The sequence below is a fragment of the Mustelus asterias genome, chromosome 23 (assembly GCF_964213995.1).
Source record: "Mustelus asterias chromosome 23, sMusAst1.hap1.1, whole genome shotgun sequence".
Classification (NCBI taxonomy): Eukaryota; Metazoa; Chordata; class Chondrichthyes; order Carcharhiniformes; family Triakidae; genus Mustelus; species Mustelus asterias.
Genome location: NC_135823.1, coordinates 63,477,648 through 63,494,661, shown reverse-complemented (window position 1 = coordinate 63,494,661; position 17,014 = coordinate 63,477,648). Strand labels below are relative to the sequence as shown.

The following is a 17,014-nucleotide window of genomic DNA, read 5'->3' as shown; positions in this document are numbered from 1 at the left end:
CATCCAGCCGCAAAAAGACCCTTCCACTACCACCCTCTGTCTTCTGTGACCAAGCCAGTTCTCCACCCATCTAGCCACCTCCCCTTTATCCCATGAGATACAACCTTTTGCACCAACCTACCATGAGGGACTTTGTCAAACGCTTTACTAAAGTCCATATAGACGACATCCATGGCCCTTCTCTCGTCAACCATTCTAGTCACTTCTTCAAAAAACTCCACCAGGTTAGTGAGGCATGACCTCCCTCTCACAAAACCATGCTGACTATCGTTGCTGACTGAGGTGAGGAGAAATTTCTTCACCCAGAGGGTGATGAATGTGTGGAATTCACTACCACAGAATGTAGTTGAGGCCAAAATGTCATCTGATTTCAAGAAGAAATTAGACATAGCTCTTGGGGCTAAAGGGATCAAGGGATATGGGAGGAAGGGGAGGATCAGAATATTGAATTTGATGATCAACCATGATCAAAATGAATGGTGGAGCAGGCTTGAAGGGCCAAATGGCCTCCTCCTGCTTCTAGTTTCCATGTTTCTATGCTCCTATGTTTCTAAATGAACTTGTAATGTGTGTAAGTGAAGACTGGAATTCTATAGCCGTCCATGTCGGTGGGATCTTCCTGTGTCGCCGACGGTGCAGCCCCGCGGCAGGTATCCCGGCAGCAATGGGTGGAGTCCATAGGAATCCCACTGACAGCGGTGGAGCCAGAAGATCGACATGCTGCCTCCCGCCGCGGGAAACATGCCACAGGGAGGCCAGAGAATCCTGCCTCCAGGAAGAGTTGGAAAGATTCGTCTTAGAGTAGGCCACTGGTAAACAACTTCAATTTTTTACTCACTCTAGGTACTTCAGAAATGCCAGAGCTGGGAGAATCTTGGTGAGCTTTCGAAACCCCTGAGGTCCATTCACAGGGCCGAGGCTGTGAGATTGAAATACTTTTGTTAGTTGGCCACCATTTCGACATTCCTTCATTTTAATTTCAACTCTAAGTGAAGAGAATTAATCCTTAATAATCGCTGAAGGTGCCAGGACATGAGGGATTCTTGGCTTTATAATTTGGCAGAGAGTGTAAAAAAATGGAAGCAAAATGCTCAGCGTCGGAAGACATTTTACTTCATTTCCTGTTGGGTGGGGAGGGGAGTAGGGGGAATGGGTGGGCGGGGGGGGAGGGGGGGGGGGATGTCCAGTCCTAACTTAGGAAACCCAGAAATCCAACTTTCCACCCATGGATCAGTTGGATCGAACCCTGCGATGGGCGTGTGAAGGTATCCAAATTATGATGGGTGGCACTGCTGCCTCACAGCGCCAGGGACCCGGGTTCAATTCCGGCCTCGGATCAATGTCTGTGTGGAGTTTGCACGTTCTCCCCGTGTCTGCGTGGGTTTCCTCCGGGTGCTCCGGTTTCCTCCCACAGTCCAAATATGTACGGATTAGGTGGATTGGCTGTGCTAAATTGTCCCTTAGAGTCAGAGGGATTAGCAGGGTAAGTACGTGGGGTTCTGAGGATAGGGCCTCGGTGGGATTGTGGTTGGTGCAGGCTGAATGGGCCAAATGGCCTCCTTCTGCACTGTCGGGATTCTATGACCTTGGCACCCCAAATCTGAATGTTGGGGTGTAGTTACTGACGTGGAGATGCCGGCGTTGATTACCTGTAAAGATTCGCATTCCAACCATTATTTTGTAAATTGAGTTTGTGTCTTTATATGCCTTGTTTGTGAACAGAACTCCCACTTATCTGATGAAGGAGCAGCGCTCCGAAAGCTAGTGGATTTTGCTACCAAATAAACCTGTTGGACTTTAACCTGGTGTTGTGAGACTTCTTCCTGTAATTACTGACCCCAGGGAGCTGGATGAGAGGAGAGCTCCAATCCCAAAGGGAAATCCTATCCCAACCCCCAGGAAGAACAGTAGACATAGCCAGCATCATAGAACACCCCCGTTTTCCCTCCACAGCTTTGACACCCTTCCTAACTCTGATAACATATTAAAGTGGAGAAAACATGAAATGATCGAGGCACAAGAGTACAACTCATTACTTACGCAAACTCCAGCATTTGAAGTGTCCTGACAGCAGGTAACTCATACAGCTCCTCTCCAGATGTGTTGTGTGCGCTGTTCCGGGGAAAAATATGAAACGCAAGATGAAAACATTTCTTCTTTGCACTTTATTACACAGAGATACAAGTTTTATTTTAGAATAGAATAGAATAGAAACCCTACAGTGCAGAAGGAGGCCATTTGGCCCATCGAGTCTGCACCGACCACAATCCCACCCAGGCCCTATCCCCACATATTTACCCGCTAATCCCTCTAACCTACGCATCCCAGGACTCTAAGGGGCAATTTTTAACCTGGCCAATCAACCTAACCCGCACATCTTTGGACTGTGGGAGGAAACCGGAGCACCCGGAGGAAACCCACGCAGACACGAGGAGAATGTGCAAAGTCCGCACAGACAGTGACCCGAGCCGGGAATCGAACCCGGGACCCTGGAGCTGTGAAGCAGCAGTGCTAACCACTGTGCTACCGTGCCGCCCAGTAGTAATAACAGTAATAAATAATAATAATAATAAATAATAAAAACAGTAAAACAGTAATAAATTTTGATTTATTTGATTCCACAGACTCTTGACGAACATAGAACCAGTTTTCCAAGAAACATACACCCAGAAAGAAGCTTTCGACAAACTCCAAATACATCTAGCAAATTAGATTTTGCAGCAACGGAAGCAGAAACAGATGTTACACAAAAACATTATAGAAATATACAATCCTCGATAGCTGGGTGTATCTTCCCTCAGTAACGGGAGTCGGCCATTCAGCCGCTCAGTTACCTCCTGACTGAGCTGTATCTGCATCTCCAATTACCCCCATCCCATCCGTAACTCTGCCGCTGTCAAACAGGAAGGGAAAATCCTGTCCATTAAATATTTGTAATAACTCAGGAAGCCGACTGGAAAGGAAGGATGTTTATTATAAATCATTCGGTTAAGCCATAATCCTGTGGCGCACATGCACGATCGGTCTCATAGAATCATAGAATCTCTACAGTGCAGAAGGAGGCTATTCGGCCCATCGAGTCTGCACTGACCACAATCCCACCCCGGCCCTATCCCCGCTTAGTTACCCTGCAGACCCGATCTGGGGCCTGCCTTATCAAGGGCTCGGCTAACAAGTTCCACCTGGGTAGGCGATTGTATAAGGCTCTGGTCAGACCCCCTTTGGAGTATTGTGAGCAGTTTTGGGCCCCATATCTAAGGAAGGATGTGCTGGCCTTGGAAAGGGTTCAGAGGAGGTTCACAAGAATGATCCCTGGAATGAAGAGTTTGTCGTATGAGGAACGGTTGAGAACTCTGGGTCTGTACTCATTGGAATTTAGAAGGATGAGGGGGGATCTTATTGAAACTTACAGGATACTGCGAGGCTTGATAGAGTGGACATGGAGAGAATGTTTCCACTAGTAGGAAAAATTAGAACCAGAGGGCACAACCTCAGGCTAAAGGGATGATCCTTTAAAACAGAGATAAGAAGGAATTTCCTCAGCCAGAGAGTGGTGAATCTGTGGAACTCTTTGCCGCAGAAGGCTATGGAGGCCAGGTCATTGAGTGTCTTTAAGACAGCGGTAGATAAGTTCTTGATTAATAAGTGGATCAGGGGTTATGGGGAAAAGGCAGGAGAATGGGGATGAGAAAAATATCAGCCATGATTGAATGGTGGAGCAGACTCAATGGGCCGAGTGGCCTAATCTGCTCCTATGTCTTATGGTCTTATAACCCTGTGGTGCATATGCGTAAGTCCTGTGCTGGGCGATCGGTCTTCAGACCCGTTCTGGGCTCTGCCTTATCAAGGACTTGGGTAACAAGTTCCACCTGGGTAGGTGATTGCCTGTTACCATGGGAACTCGTATTCTACGAGTCCCAAAGGGAGATCAATTAAGGATTCCCCATGGAAGTCCTGGGAGGGTTATCATCATATTCATCTGTTATTATCACTAATAATGATTGTTGGTACGATACGTCATTAGCTCCAGGTAAGTCCTGGCTATAGGTTGACATATTCGGAGCCCATTGCAAGATGGCAGCCAGGTGTGTTAGAATTCTATCGAGAGGGGCAGAAGCTCTGACTCACAGATCGAATCAAAGTGAGAGATGTGACGACTCACCTCGAAAGGAATCTTCTGTCTTTATGAATTCGTACCAGTAAATCGAGGTCATCGATGTCTTTCAAACTCTTGATCTCGAAAGGATTGACAGAGAACTTAAGAAGGGACAGGTGAAGCAGCTCATATAACTCATTCTGTTCCAAATGTTCCCAAAGCCTTACTGCATCGCACACCGACACTCTGTGAACGGAACAATGACAAATGAAAGAGAAACGGGATAAGTCATTCCAAAATTCAATAAACCCACCATATGGGGACCAGGGATTAGTCGAGTGGACGTCCTCATCATTTGTCTCCCTGTGCAAACCATTCCATTTATATTGCAGGACACTTTACACAATAGTTGGAGCCATGATGTGGAGATGCCGGTGTTGGACTGGGGTGGGGCACAGTAAGAAGTCTCACAACACCAGGTTAAAGTCCAACAGGTTTATTCAGAATTGCGAGCTTTCGGAGCGCTGCTCCTTCATCAGGTGATTCATGATTCCAAATAAATCTGTTGGCCTTTAACCTGGTGTTGTAAGACGTCTTACAGTAGTCGAAGCAGTTGAGAAATGTCTTTGTTGTATCTGCTGTGCCATTCTCAGTAACCAATGCACAAATCCCGGCTTGGGCCACTGTCTGTGTGGAGTTTGCACATTCTCCCCGCATCTGCGTGGGTTTCCTCCGGGTGCTCCGGTTTCCTCCCACAGTCCGAAAGCCGTGCTGGTTAGGTGCATTGGCCATGCTAAATTGCCACTTAGTGTCAGGGGGACTAGCTAGGGTAAATACATGGGGTTATGGGGATAGGGTCTGGGTGGGATTGTGGTCGGTGCAGACTTGATGGGCTGAATAGCTTCCTTCTGCACTGTAGGATTCTATGATTCTATAACAGCTCCCATTTATCTAGTTCCATTAACATAGCTTCAAAACAACCCACAGCAACATTATCAAACAAAACCTTCAGAATCGACGTGGGTCCCTAGCGTGTGAGGCAGCAGTTCTAACCACTGTGGCACCGTGCTGGAAGGCTAATGGTAATTTCCCACATTTCCCTGATTCTGATCCATAAAGTGAACACAGTGAGATATTGCACAGGACGGATTCTATGATGTGAGTCCAGATTCACAGCAATATGGTCGACTTTGTAAAAATCTGGAATTAAAAGTCTAATGATGACCATGAAACCATTTGATTGTTGCAAAAACCCATCTGGGACGGCACGGTGGCCCAGTGGTTAGCACTGCTGCCTCATAGCCCCAGGTTCCCGGGTTCGATTCCTGGCTTGAGTCACTGTCTGCGCGGAGTCTGCACATTCTCCATCAGAATTCCCACCCACCTGACGAAGGAACAGCCTGTTCCGAAAGCTTGTGTGGCTTTTGCTACCAAATAAACCTGTTGGGCTTTAACCTGGTGTTGTTAGACTTCTTACTGTGTTTACCCCAGTCCAACGCCGGCATCTCCACACCATGACTACATGTGGGCGGCCAGAGCAACTATTGTGGTTTGGCTTTAAGTAACCAATGGACGAGTCATCAGTTCAACCATTAGGTTTTCTTAATAGCAAGGGACAATACAGTTCTTTTTATTCATTCATGGGATGTGGGCGTCACTGGCTGGGCCAACATTTATTAATACCCATCCCTGGAGGCACTTAAAAGTCAACCACATTGTAGTGAATCTGGAGTCACATCATAGAATCCCTACAGTGCAGAAGGAGGCCACTCAGCCCACTGAATCTGCACCAACAACAATCCCAACCAGGCCCTATCCCTGGAACCCCACGTGTTTACCCTTCTGATCCCCTCGACACTAAGGGGCAATTTAGCACGGCCAATCCACCTAACCCGCACATCTTTCGGACTGTGGGAGGAAACCCAAGCACCCGCAGGAAACCCACGCAGACACGGGGAGAATGTGCAAACTCCGCACAGACAGTGACCCAAACTGGGAATTGAACCCGGGTCCCTGGCGCTGTGAGGTGGCAGTGCTAACCCACTGTGCCACTGTGCTACCCACATTAGGTCAGACCATGTAAGGATGGCAGATTTCCTTCCCTAAAGAACACTAGTGAACCAGATGGGTTTTTACAACAATCAACAATGGTTTCATGGTCATCAGCAGATTCTTAATTCCAGGTTTTTACTGAATTCATATTTCACCATCTGCCGTGGTGGGATTCGAACTCGGGTCCTTCAGAGCATCACCCTGGGTCTCTGGATTCCTCTAGATTCCAGCGACAAGACCACTACACTCCCCCAAATTAAAATCATTACGGTTGGAATTCTTTTTAAAAAGTGAAGAGGACAGTCCTCACTGAATTTTCTCAGTGTGAACTGGTTGTAAAGAAATCAGATTGTAACTCCATGGCCTTCAGTGCAAAATAAGTCACATTTTCTTTTAAAAACTGTCGGCTTTAATTGCAACTCAAGCTTACAAAAAAATCTCAGGGATTCTCAGTGAGGTGGCTGGATTCTGGTGTGAAGGATCTCTGAATGTAATGATGGACGCAATGTGAAACTCTGCACTTTGGGCACCTGGTGGTCAGGTTCAGGTGTCAAACAGAGACCCAAATGCTTTTTCATAAGGAAGGGAGGACAATTAAAGGCCAGATTATGGTTGGCTGCTTTGTGCAATCACCCTCGACAAACTCAACCAAGAGTGGCCCTGCCACCATAGGCTGGTAGCAGAATCGAAGAATCCCTACAGTACAGAAGGAGGCCATTTGGCCCATCGGGTCTGTACCGACCACAATCCCACCCAGGCCCTATTCCCGCAACCCCATGCATTTACCCTGCTAATCCCCCTGATATTAGGGTCAATTTGGCACAGCCAATCGACCTAACCCACACATCTTTGGAGCATGGGAGGAAACCGGAGCACCCGGAGGAAACCCACGCAGATATGGGGAGAACGCGCAAACTCCACACAGACAGTGACCCGAGGCTGGAATTGAACCCGGGTCCCTGGCGCTGTGAGGCAGCAGTGCTAATCACTGTGCCACCCGTGCCACACAGGTACATGCAGGGTGACTTTCTACATGGTTGGTGGGCAACCTGCAGCCCTGGGGCCACGCGTGGCCCATCTGGATTCCGAGTGCGGCCCGTCAGACATTCTGACTGTTGTCCATGTACAGTGTTGCTACATTTTGCTGGTTTCCATCTGTGTAGCCTTTTTCCTATTGGTGTGACGGAAGCAATTTGCACGTAAAGGAAGGGCAAGTGAAGTGAGGTGCGTGTTGATTGCTCACAACATTGACTGTGAGAGCCGTGTGCTCCCTCTGCGTTCAATCAAGCACAAATATTTACTCTGTTTTTACCACTTGAGGTTAATATATCTATTAATATATAAACGATTAAGCACTTTCTATGATTCTTTTTATTCAGTCGTGGGACATGGGCATTGCTGGCTGGCCAGCATTTATAGCCCATCCCTAAGTCAACCACATTGCTGTGGCTCTGGAGTCACATGTAGGCCAGACCAGGTAAGGACAGCAGATTTCCTTTCCTAAAGGACATTAGTGAACCAGATGGGTTTTTTCCGACAATCGACAATGGTTTCATGGTCATCGGTAGATTCTTAATTCCGATTTTTAAAATTGAATTCAAATTCCACCATCTGTCGTGGCGGGATTCGAACTTGTGTCCCCAGAACATTAGCTGAGATTCTGGATTAATAGTCTGGCAATAATACTACTAGGCCATCACCCTCCCCATGGGATCATCAACATGCATTAAATATATTTAATTTGATTCGTGGGGTCATGGTTAGTGAACAAGCCGGATTTCAATCTTATGGTGCACTGAGATGAAGGAGTGCCGCTCATGCGGCCCACTCACTAGCCTATGTTGCCCATCACTGGTCTACAATGTGACCCAAGGAACGATGCCTGGTGTTCAGTGAGGGGGATTAGAAATAGTGAGAATTGTACAGGTACTGCATATTTCAAGTTTAAATGCAACATGGTTTCAAAAGTAAAGGGGAAAAAGAGACCAGCAAATACTGTCAGAGGATAAACTCAAAAACAGGCAAGAAGTTCAGCAGATTTAGCTTATTCAGGGAATCCCAACAGTGTATAAAGCGGCCATTAAGACTGTGGAGCAGAATCCTATCCCCGGAACCCCACGTATTTACCCCGCTAATCCTACTGACTCTAAGGGGCAATTTAGCATGGCCAATCCACCTAACCCGCACATCTTTGGAGCGTGGGAGGAAACCGGAGCACCCAGAGGAAACCCACACAGACACGGGGAGAACGTGCAAACTCCACACAGACAGTCACCCGAGGCCGGAATTGAACCCGGATCCCTGGCGCTGTGGGGCGGCGGTGCTAACCACTGCGCCACCACATTATTGATTGACAGAAAGAGAAAAGTCCGAGCAGGACACCGCACTCAGTTTACAGATGGTAGATCTGTGCACATACCTGAACGAGGTCACCTTTTCCAACTCCACAAACCGCTCGATCCCTTGCAAGTCGATACTCGTGTCCCTCAGGTCCACGGAAAAGTTATTTGGCGACCTCCGCATCATGTGCAGCAGCACGAAGATGTCAGGTGGGGTCAGCCGTGTGCCTCTGAAGGACAACCTCTTGCTTAGTTTAGCGGCTACCCGTGCGGTCAGCTCCGTACTCTGTGCTTCATAAACGCAGTGACAGAGCTCCAGCAACTTACTCGCGCTGAGCGCACTGACTTCCAGCTCCGTCAAATACTTCAGCAGGCTCTTCTGCTTCTTGCTCTTCACGTTCGCCCTGGAATGATGGGAGAAGCAGCTGAAAAACGCACTCCCTTCCTGAAAGGCCAGTCCCACCAGAAACCGACGAACAACGTCCAGCCAGTCCTCCTGAGATTTGCGCTTCTTGTGCTCCAGGGAAATCATCTTGGTCAAGCCTTTGCACTTGACGTCTTCGGAAAACAGCAAGTACAGCCCTCCCAGGAAGTTCTGCAGGGAGGAGTGGGAGAAGGTTTTCCCGCACTCCTGCTCCTTTCCCTCGCCGGTCGTTAAGAAAGGTCTCAGGAGGCCGTGCTTCAAGGCGAAGTCCGACACTTGCGCAGAGCCGGAGTCGACGTACGCGCACTGGTGGCGCTGGATGCCGGTGAAGGCTCGCTTACTCACCTCCAGGATGGTCTGTTTGTGCAGGGAGGTGACGTCTTGCGACTGTGGAAAAGACGGTTCACGGTGGAGCAGGATTTGAAATAGGTCCAGGAAAAAGTGAGTGAGAGTGGGCGGCAACACCAACCGCCTGCCCCCGGCTTGGTGAGCGGCTTTGAGGGCAAAGCAGATGAACCTGCATAACAGAGGGACATAGCAGAAGCTGGAGAGGTACCGGTGCTGCTGGAGACAGGCCCACGCGTCAGCGGCTAAGGATGAGTCTTCGAAGTACCGGCGCAGGAATTCCTGCACGTGGCAAGGGCTGAAGCCCAGAACTTCCACAATCTTGTCCGCCCTGCCAAGGTACTGGTTGAAGGTTTCTTTCGGCCTGGCAGTAATCAGCATGGTGCACCCCTTAAGCAGCTTTTTCTGCAGGAGGCCTGCAAGCAGCTGCCTGACGGTGTGAGGTCCCTCTGGCGAACCGCACGCGGCGGGCTGCATGAGGCCATCGTGATCCTGGAAGTCTTCAAAGTCGTCGAGAATGAGCAGAACCTTGTGCGAGTTGTGGCAGAGGTACTGAAAGACCTCATTGGTGTTCTTCAACGAAGGGAGGAAGGGCTGGAAAAGTAAATCCTTTAATGTGTACTCCCTGGCAAAGTTGAACGTCCTGCACTTGAACCAGAACACAAACTCAAACTGCCTGAAGCACCCGTTCACCCAGTCGTGGCAGACTTTTTGGACGAACGCACTTTTACCAATCCCGGCTCTCCCCAGTAAAGCAACTATTTTGCTTTCTCTCTGGCGCTTCCCTGGGATGTCAAAGAGGTTGCTGGCGTTTACAGCAAGCCTTTCTCGTTCCGCTATGTCATAGATCCTGCATTCTTTATCCAGGCACTTGGTCGCGTTTTTGGCGGACTTATTTTCTGCTTGACCCTTGATCATTGTGAGGTCCACATAGATGTCTTCGAGAAGCATTTCGTCATGCTCGTGGCAAATGTAAGAGTGTTGGCTCATGTCCTTCAAGTATTCTTTCACAGTTTCTGTACAAGCTTCCACACTCTCTGTCGATACAAAAACATGAGTAATTTCTATTACACCGTCACCTTAAATATAGTGTTACTTCATGCTCTTTTCCAATGATAAACCAGAAGGTCGTTTGAGAGCAGCTTTATTTTATCGCCGCATTTCCAATCAAACCAAGTGAGAAGTATGGCCGAAATTTTCCAGCCATTCCCATTGGCGGGATAGAAACATAAAACATACAAACTAGAAGCAGGAGGAGGCCATTCGGCCCTTCAAGCCTGCTCCGCCATTCATCTTGATCATGGCTGATCATCGAATTCAATATCCTGATCCTGCCTTCCCCCATATCCCTTTAGCCACAAGAGCTATATCTAATTTCTTCTTGAAATCACACAGCGTTTTGGCCTCAACTACTTTCCATGGTAATGAATTCCACACATTCACCACTCTCTGGGTGAAGAAATTTCTCCTCACCTCAGTTCTAAAAGGTTTACCCCTTATCCTCAAACTATGACCCCTAGTTCTGGACTCCCCCACCATTGGGAACATTCTTCCTGAATCTACCCTGTCTAAAACTTAAATTTTATAAGTTTCTATGAGATCCCCTTTCACTCTTCTAAACTCCAGTGAGTATAATCCTAACCAACTTAGTCTCCTCATATGACAGACCTACCATCCCAGGAATCAGCCTGGTAAATCTTTGCTGTACTCCCTCTATAGCAAGGACATCCTTCCTCAGATAAGGACACTAAAACTGCACATAATACTCCAGGTGTGACCTCAGCAATGCCCTTCTGGTCCTGCCAACACTGCCCCCCAACCCCTTCCCAACCCCGCGCCCCCACAACGGTGGGAATTCCCCAGCAGTGGAGGGTGCAAACAATGGGCAAAGCTATTGGCAGAGGTGGGACCAGAAGATCCCATGACCAGCCAATGGCGGGCCGCCTCCGCAAAACGCGGAGCATGCCACGCACGGGAAGTAGGGGGAGAGGCAGATATTCCTGGCCCTTATCTATTAAGCAGTTGGTGTTGACCCTCCAGCTGTGCAGAATTCTCTGTCTGTAGTGGCGCAGTGGGTTGGTGTCCCTGCCTCTGAAAGCCAGAAGCTCCGGGTTCGAATCCCACCCCAGGACTTGACGTCCAAGGAAGGTGCGCTCATAACGTGGCCAAACAGGTTGAGTGTCAACCTGCAAAATCCTTCCAAACTCGCCAACGGCTGGCGGTAAGAGTGGGAGAGACTCCTGGTCAGTCACGCTTGATGTGGAGTGGCGCCTCTCACACTATAAACCCCTGGAAACAGACTGGTGACCTGTTCCAGGATTAACTAGCTATGGAACCAGATAAAAGTCTGCCTTGGTACACCGCCAGGGAATTGGAATTGAGTGCCAAAGACAACAGTGAACTGTATGCAAATTTCCGGCAGATACTGATCTGAGAAGTTAAATATTTACTTGTTTTGGTGCACATCTTGATTGCTGGACTCAATGGTTCCGCTGATTCCTCACCAGACGACTCTGTCCCGGGACCTAGCATGAAAAGTGATCGTTAGAACAGTTGGAGATCCTTCCCCTCACTCCAGCATTGCTCCCAGCTCTCATCCTCCCACAATGCCACTTGCTTCAGTGAAACCTCCCCACAGTCACCGCCAACTTCCCTCCACGTTCACTCAAGGACCAATAAAGTGCTCCCTTTGGTTTAAAATATCAGTATCCCGGTTGTTATATGGACAATTCATAGGAACCCTACATTGCAGAAGGAGGCCATTCGGCCCATTGAGTCTGCACTGACAACAATCCCACCCAGGCCCTATCCCCATAACCCCACATATTTAGGGTCAATTTAGCATGGCCAATCAACCTAACCCACACATCTTTGGAGCATGGGAGGAAACCAGAGCACCCGGAGGAAACCCACGCAGACACGGGGAGAACGTGCAAACTCCACACAGACAGTGACCCAAGATGGGAATCGAACCCGGGTCCCTAGTGCTGTGAGGCAGCAGTGCTAACCACTGTGCCACCGTGCCTGCAGGATATTTAAGAGACATGAATAACTGAGTTTACCTCATCCATGCTGCAACCCACCCCGTGGCTTCCTGTTGTTACCACATGTGGCTAAATCTGGCAACTCAGCCGAGCAGAGGGGTTCAAACCTGCAACCCTGCACTCCTCAAGGGCTGGATTGCACTATACTGTCCAACTTACCGGCAGCTAAATCTTCTCACCTTTTGAAACATCACTCAATCAAATACTAACTTGGTTAGAAACAAATTGAATACTTGGATGACGTACATGATCCTTCGCTGTCTTCAGAGGTTGTAACAAACGAGCTATCCATAGGCTGAGCATGGGTCATGGACTCTGGCGATCTCTGACCATCGCTGGACTGAGGACTGGCTGAGCCTGGGGTAGTTGGACTGTCCACGGGACTGACAGGAGCGTCTGTGCACCAACTAACTGGCAAAGTGTTCCACGGTGCCATCGAAACACTCTGGGGAGAAACTTCCTCCGTTGAATAAGCTGAAAGGCAAAGTTCCAGGAGATAAGAGAGCAGATAAAAGGATCATTTACTTTATTTTTAATCCTTCAGTAAGTAGTCTCACGACACCAGGTTAAAGTCCAACAGGTTTATTTGGAATCACGAGCTTTCGGAGCGCTGAGCCTTCATCAGGTGAGTTACCCGAGGCCGGAATCGAACCTGGGTCCCTGGCACTGTGAGGCAGCAGTGCTTACCACTGTGCCACCCTATATATATACATAATATATATAGTTATATTATAACAGTGATTCCACACAAAGCCACTTCATTGGTTATAAAGTGCTTTGGGTTTTCTGGTAAATAACAGTGCAATTTAAATGCAAATCCTTCTGTTGTAATTTTAAATCTTCAGATACATTACCATTTGAAAGGACGATTCAACAAGCCTGTTATAGCTTCTGGCTCAAATCACAAGCAAATTCACTACTTTCCCTGCTTCTGCCCAAAGTTAAAGCCTCGCAAAACTTACCGGATAAGAGTCCATGGTGTTGGGGGTAGTAAACTAGCACGGGCAGAGGATTGGCCAACTGATGGAAGACAGATTGGGATAAGAGGGCATTTTCAGGATGGTAACTGGAGGAGTGCCACAGGGATCAGTGCTGGGGCTGCATTTATTCACAATATATAGAGACAGAGAAAATGGGAGCAGGAGTAGGCCATTCGGCCCTTCGAGCCTGCTCCACCATTCATTACGACCATGGCTGATCATCCAACTCAATAGCCTGACCCTGCTTTTTCCCCCGTAACCTTTGATCCCTTTCACCTCAATTGCTGTGTCTAACTGCTTCTTGAAAACATACAATGTCTTGGCCTCAACTACTTTCTGTGGTACCAAATTCCACAGGCTGACCACTCTCTGGGTGAAGAAATTTCTCCTCATCTCTGCCCTGAACAGTCTATCTTGTATCCTCTGTTAGAATGTAACCGGTGCCAACACTGGATCTGTTGTAATGTGACCAGTGGTAACAAGGATCAGCTGACCCAGTAAACCATGTAACCAATGACAGAATGATGTGATGATCAGCTGACCAGCTGACCAGGTATAAATTAGAACATGTTGGGAATTGTGGGAAATTTGGAGTGGCCCAGGGCGAGACCACATGTTTGGAGTGATGCAGTTTCTTTCTTAAACCTTTTCTTTGATTTATAAGTTGGAATAGGTTTTGTTATATTTTTATTGTCTACACTGGAAGAGTTCCTTCTGGATCAACATCCTCAGCCTGTGACCCTGATTCTGGACATCCCCACCATCAGGAACATCCTTCCTGCATCTATTCTTCCAATCCTGTTAGAATTTTATAGGCTTTGATGAGATCCCCCCTTGTTCTTCTGAGTTCCAGTGAATACAATCCTAACCAACTCATTCTCTCCTCACCATCCCAATATATTCATGACTTGGACGAGGGAAGTGAATGTACTGATACCAAGTTTGTGAATGACACAAAAATGGGGATATGGCGGGAAAGCCATGTTGAGGATTATCACATTATCATAACCCTATCCACCATCTACAAGGCACAAGTCAGGAGTGTGATGGGATTGGCCTGGGTGGGTGCAGTTCCAACAACACAAGAAGCTCAACACCATCCAGGACAAAGCAGCCCCGCTTGATTGGCACCACATCTACAAACATCCACTCCCTCCACCACCGACGCTCAGTAGCAGCAGTGTGTACTATCTACAAGATGCACTGCAGCAATTCACCAAAGAGCCTTAGACAGCACCTTCCAAACCCGTGACCACTTCTATCTAGAAGGACAAGTGCAGCAGATGCATGGGAACACCACCACCTGCAAGTTCCCCTCCAAATCACTCACCGTCCTGACTCGGAAATATATCGCCGTTCCGTCGCAGTCTCTGGGTCAAAATCCTGGAATTCCCTCCCTAACGGCATTGTGGGTCAACCCACACGACATGGACTGCAGTGATTCAAGGAGGCAGCTCACCACCACCTTCTCAAGGAGATGGGCAATAAATGTTGGCCAGCCTGCGACACCCACGTCCCATGAATGAATAAAAAACCCCATCAGGTCAGTCATGATCTCATTGAATGATGGAGCGGACCTGATGGGCAGAATGGCCTACTTCTGCTCCTATGTTTTATGGTCTAATATGCCCACTTTGAAGTTCTGAAAAAGAGTCAAATTCGACTCGAAACGTGAACTCCGTTTCTCCCCCCACAGATGCTGCCCGACCCGCTGAGCTTTTCCAGCACTTTGGCTGAAATTTTCCAGCCCTTCCCAGCGGCGAGATCTTCCATTCCCCGGGTGTCAGAGGGTGCAGAGCTCGCAAAACCCCGTAGACAACAGCGGGATCGGAAGATCCTGTCACCAGCCAATGGCGGGCCATCTCTGCCGCGGGGGTGGGGGGGTGGGGGGGGTGGGGGGGAATGGAAAATCCCGTCCATTGTGTTTGTGAATTAACACGGCCACCGCTTGAATCAGCTGAGCTGATCAGGCTGAGTTGAGCTGTGTTGTTGGGGCAGATTCACATCTCTCCTCCATTTCTCTGTTTAACCGTGTAGGGTGTTCAATGAAAACAGAAAGATACTCACATGGGGAGCTCACAGGCGATGTTGGCAGCAGTGATGTGATCTCAAGAGTTCCTAAGGTCTTGTTTACCACTGGAAAACAAAACAGATTTTACAGATTTTCTTTTCAAAAATAAACAACCCACGGTGCAATCTGCCGTTTTGCATATTGTGCAAATCTCTGCTGCCAGTGCAGTGCAGAGCTGAGAGATTGCTGCACTGTCAGAGGCACTGTCTTTCGAATGAAGAGCTAAAAGTCAGTTCCGGGGCACAATTTCAAGGAGTGGGGACATTCTCCCGGTTGCTACGGCCGATAGTAATTATTCAAGCAACGTTCCGATTATCTGGAGTTGATCAGTTGTGGTTTATGAACTTCGCAACTCAGTTTCTATGCAGCAACTTTTTCCGTTTACACCAGAAATAAGTGCACTTTTTACCACACTGGATGTACACCATATCGGGACACCTGAGGCTGTGAAAGTTGCGACAGAAATGCGAGTCTTTTATTTTATTTTAGCTGTTTGAATGGACCTACCTCGCATTAAGTTGGTCCTTCTCTACACCCTAGCTTTGACTGTCACGCCACATTCTGCACTCTCTGCTTCCCTTCTCCCCTATGTACTCTGTGAACGGTATGCTTTGTCTGCATAGTGCGCAAGAAACAATACTTTTCACTGTATCCCCAATACAGTGTAGTACAGTGGGTGGCACAGTGGTTAGCACTGCTGCCTCACAGCGCCAGGGACCTGGGTTCGATTCCCGGCTTGGGTCACTGTCTGTGTGCAGTCTGCACATTCTCCCCGTGTCTGCGTGGGTTTCCTCCAGTTTCCTCCCACAGTCCGAAAGACGTGCTGGTTAGGGTGCATTGGCCGTGCTAAATTCTCCCTCAGTGTTACCCGAACAGGCGCTGGAGTGTGGCGACTAGGGGATTTTCACAGTAACTTCATTGCAGTGTTAATGTCAGCCTCACTTGTGACGAATAAATAGTCTTTAACTTTAAACATGTGACACTAATATAAATCAAAATCAAAATCAAGAAGAAGCGAGAGAAGCTTGGCATTTCGAGACAGACCTAAAATGCAGGTGGAGGCTCCAGTCTGAACTGTCCTGTTGACAGACATATTGACGACTGGCTGTGGAAGTGCGTACGACGGAAAAACCTGAACAGCGCCAGAACTGACAACCGGTGGGCCGTTAACGATCGAATCGGTGCTACTGGCTGAAATGAAACGCAGAAATGACAACCTTTTCCCGAATGGCACATTTCTCACACAGTAGTTTATTTTTCACATTCCCCCCCCTGCCCACCCCCTCCGAAACCCCCAAATGCCTAATTATTTCCCAGGCAGGGGGAATTTGCTGTATTATCACAGCTGATGCTGTTCCGACACAGGCCACTAGATGGTAGGCGCAAGCAAGCTGGGCTGCCTCACATGCCAGTGCTGCCTCTGAGTCGAAGGGGAAGTTTACATCAGGGCAACACGGTCGGTCCAGTTGAAAACAGGAATTTGATTTGCGCTGATTAGAAGCCCGGACTGGCAACACTCCTCTCCCTTAGAAGTTGTTATTATAAAAAAAGCAATGCTCCACTAGAGCAATGGTTCCCAACCTTTTACATGTCACGCCGCGCCCCTCTATAACAGTCAATACCTTTTCCCAAAGGTAGGGGAGTCTAAAACTAGAGGGCAGAG

At 48.3% G+C, this 17,014-nt stretch overlaps 1 protein-coding gene across 2 annotated transcripts in view; it reads right to left on the bottom strand.

Annotated features, from left to right (window-relative positions):
* The window catches only part of ciita (class II, major histocompatibility complex, transactivator), an 87,812-nt gene that overhangs the window by 16,982 nt on the left and 53,816 nt on the right, over window positions 1-17,014 (bottom strand). For both annotated transcript variants that reach the window (XM_078240783.1, XM_078240785.1), the window contains 8 exons: window positions 16,396-16,542; window positions 15,348-15,416; window positions 12,547-12,774; window positions 11,707-11,781; window positions 8,568-10,293; window positions 4,163-4,342; window positions 2,041-2,112; window positions 839-919 (listed from right to left, as the gene is read on the bottom strand). In XM_078240783.1, coding sequence (XP_078096909.1) covers window positions 839-919; window positions 2,041-2,112; window positions 4,163-4,342; window positions 8,568-10,293; window positions 11,707-11,781; window positions 12,547-12,774; window positions 15,348-15,416; window positions 16,396-16,542 — 2,578 coding nt within the window. The remainder of the gene's footprint in view (window positions 1-838; window positions 920-2,040; window positions 2,113-4,162; window positions 4,343-8,567; window positions 10,294-11,706; window positions 11,782-12,546; window positions 12,775-15,347; window positions 15,417-16,395; window positions 16,543-17,014) is intronic.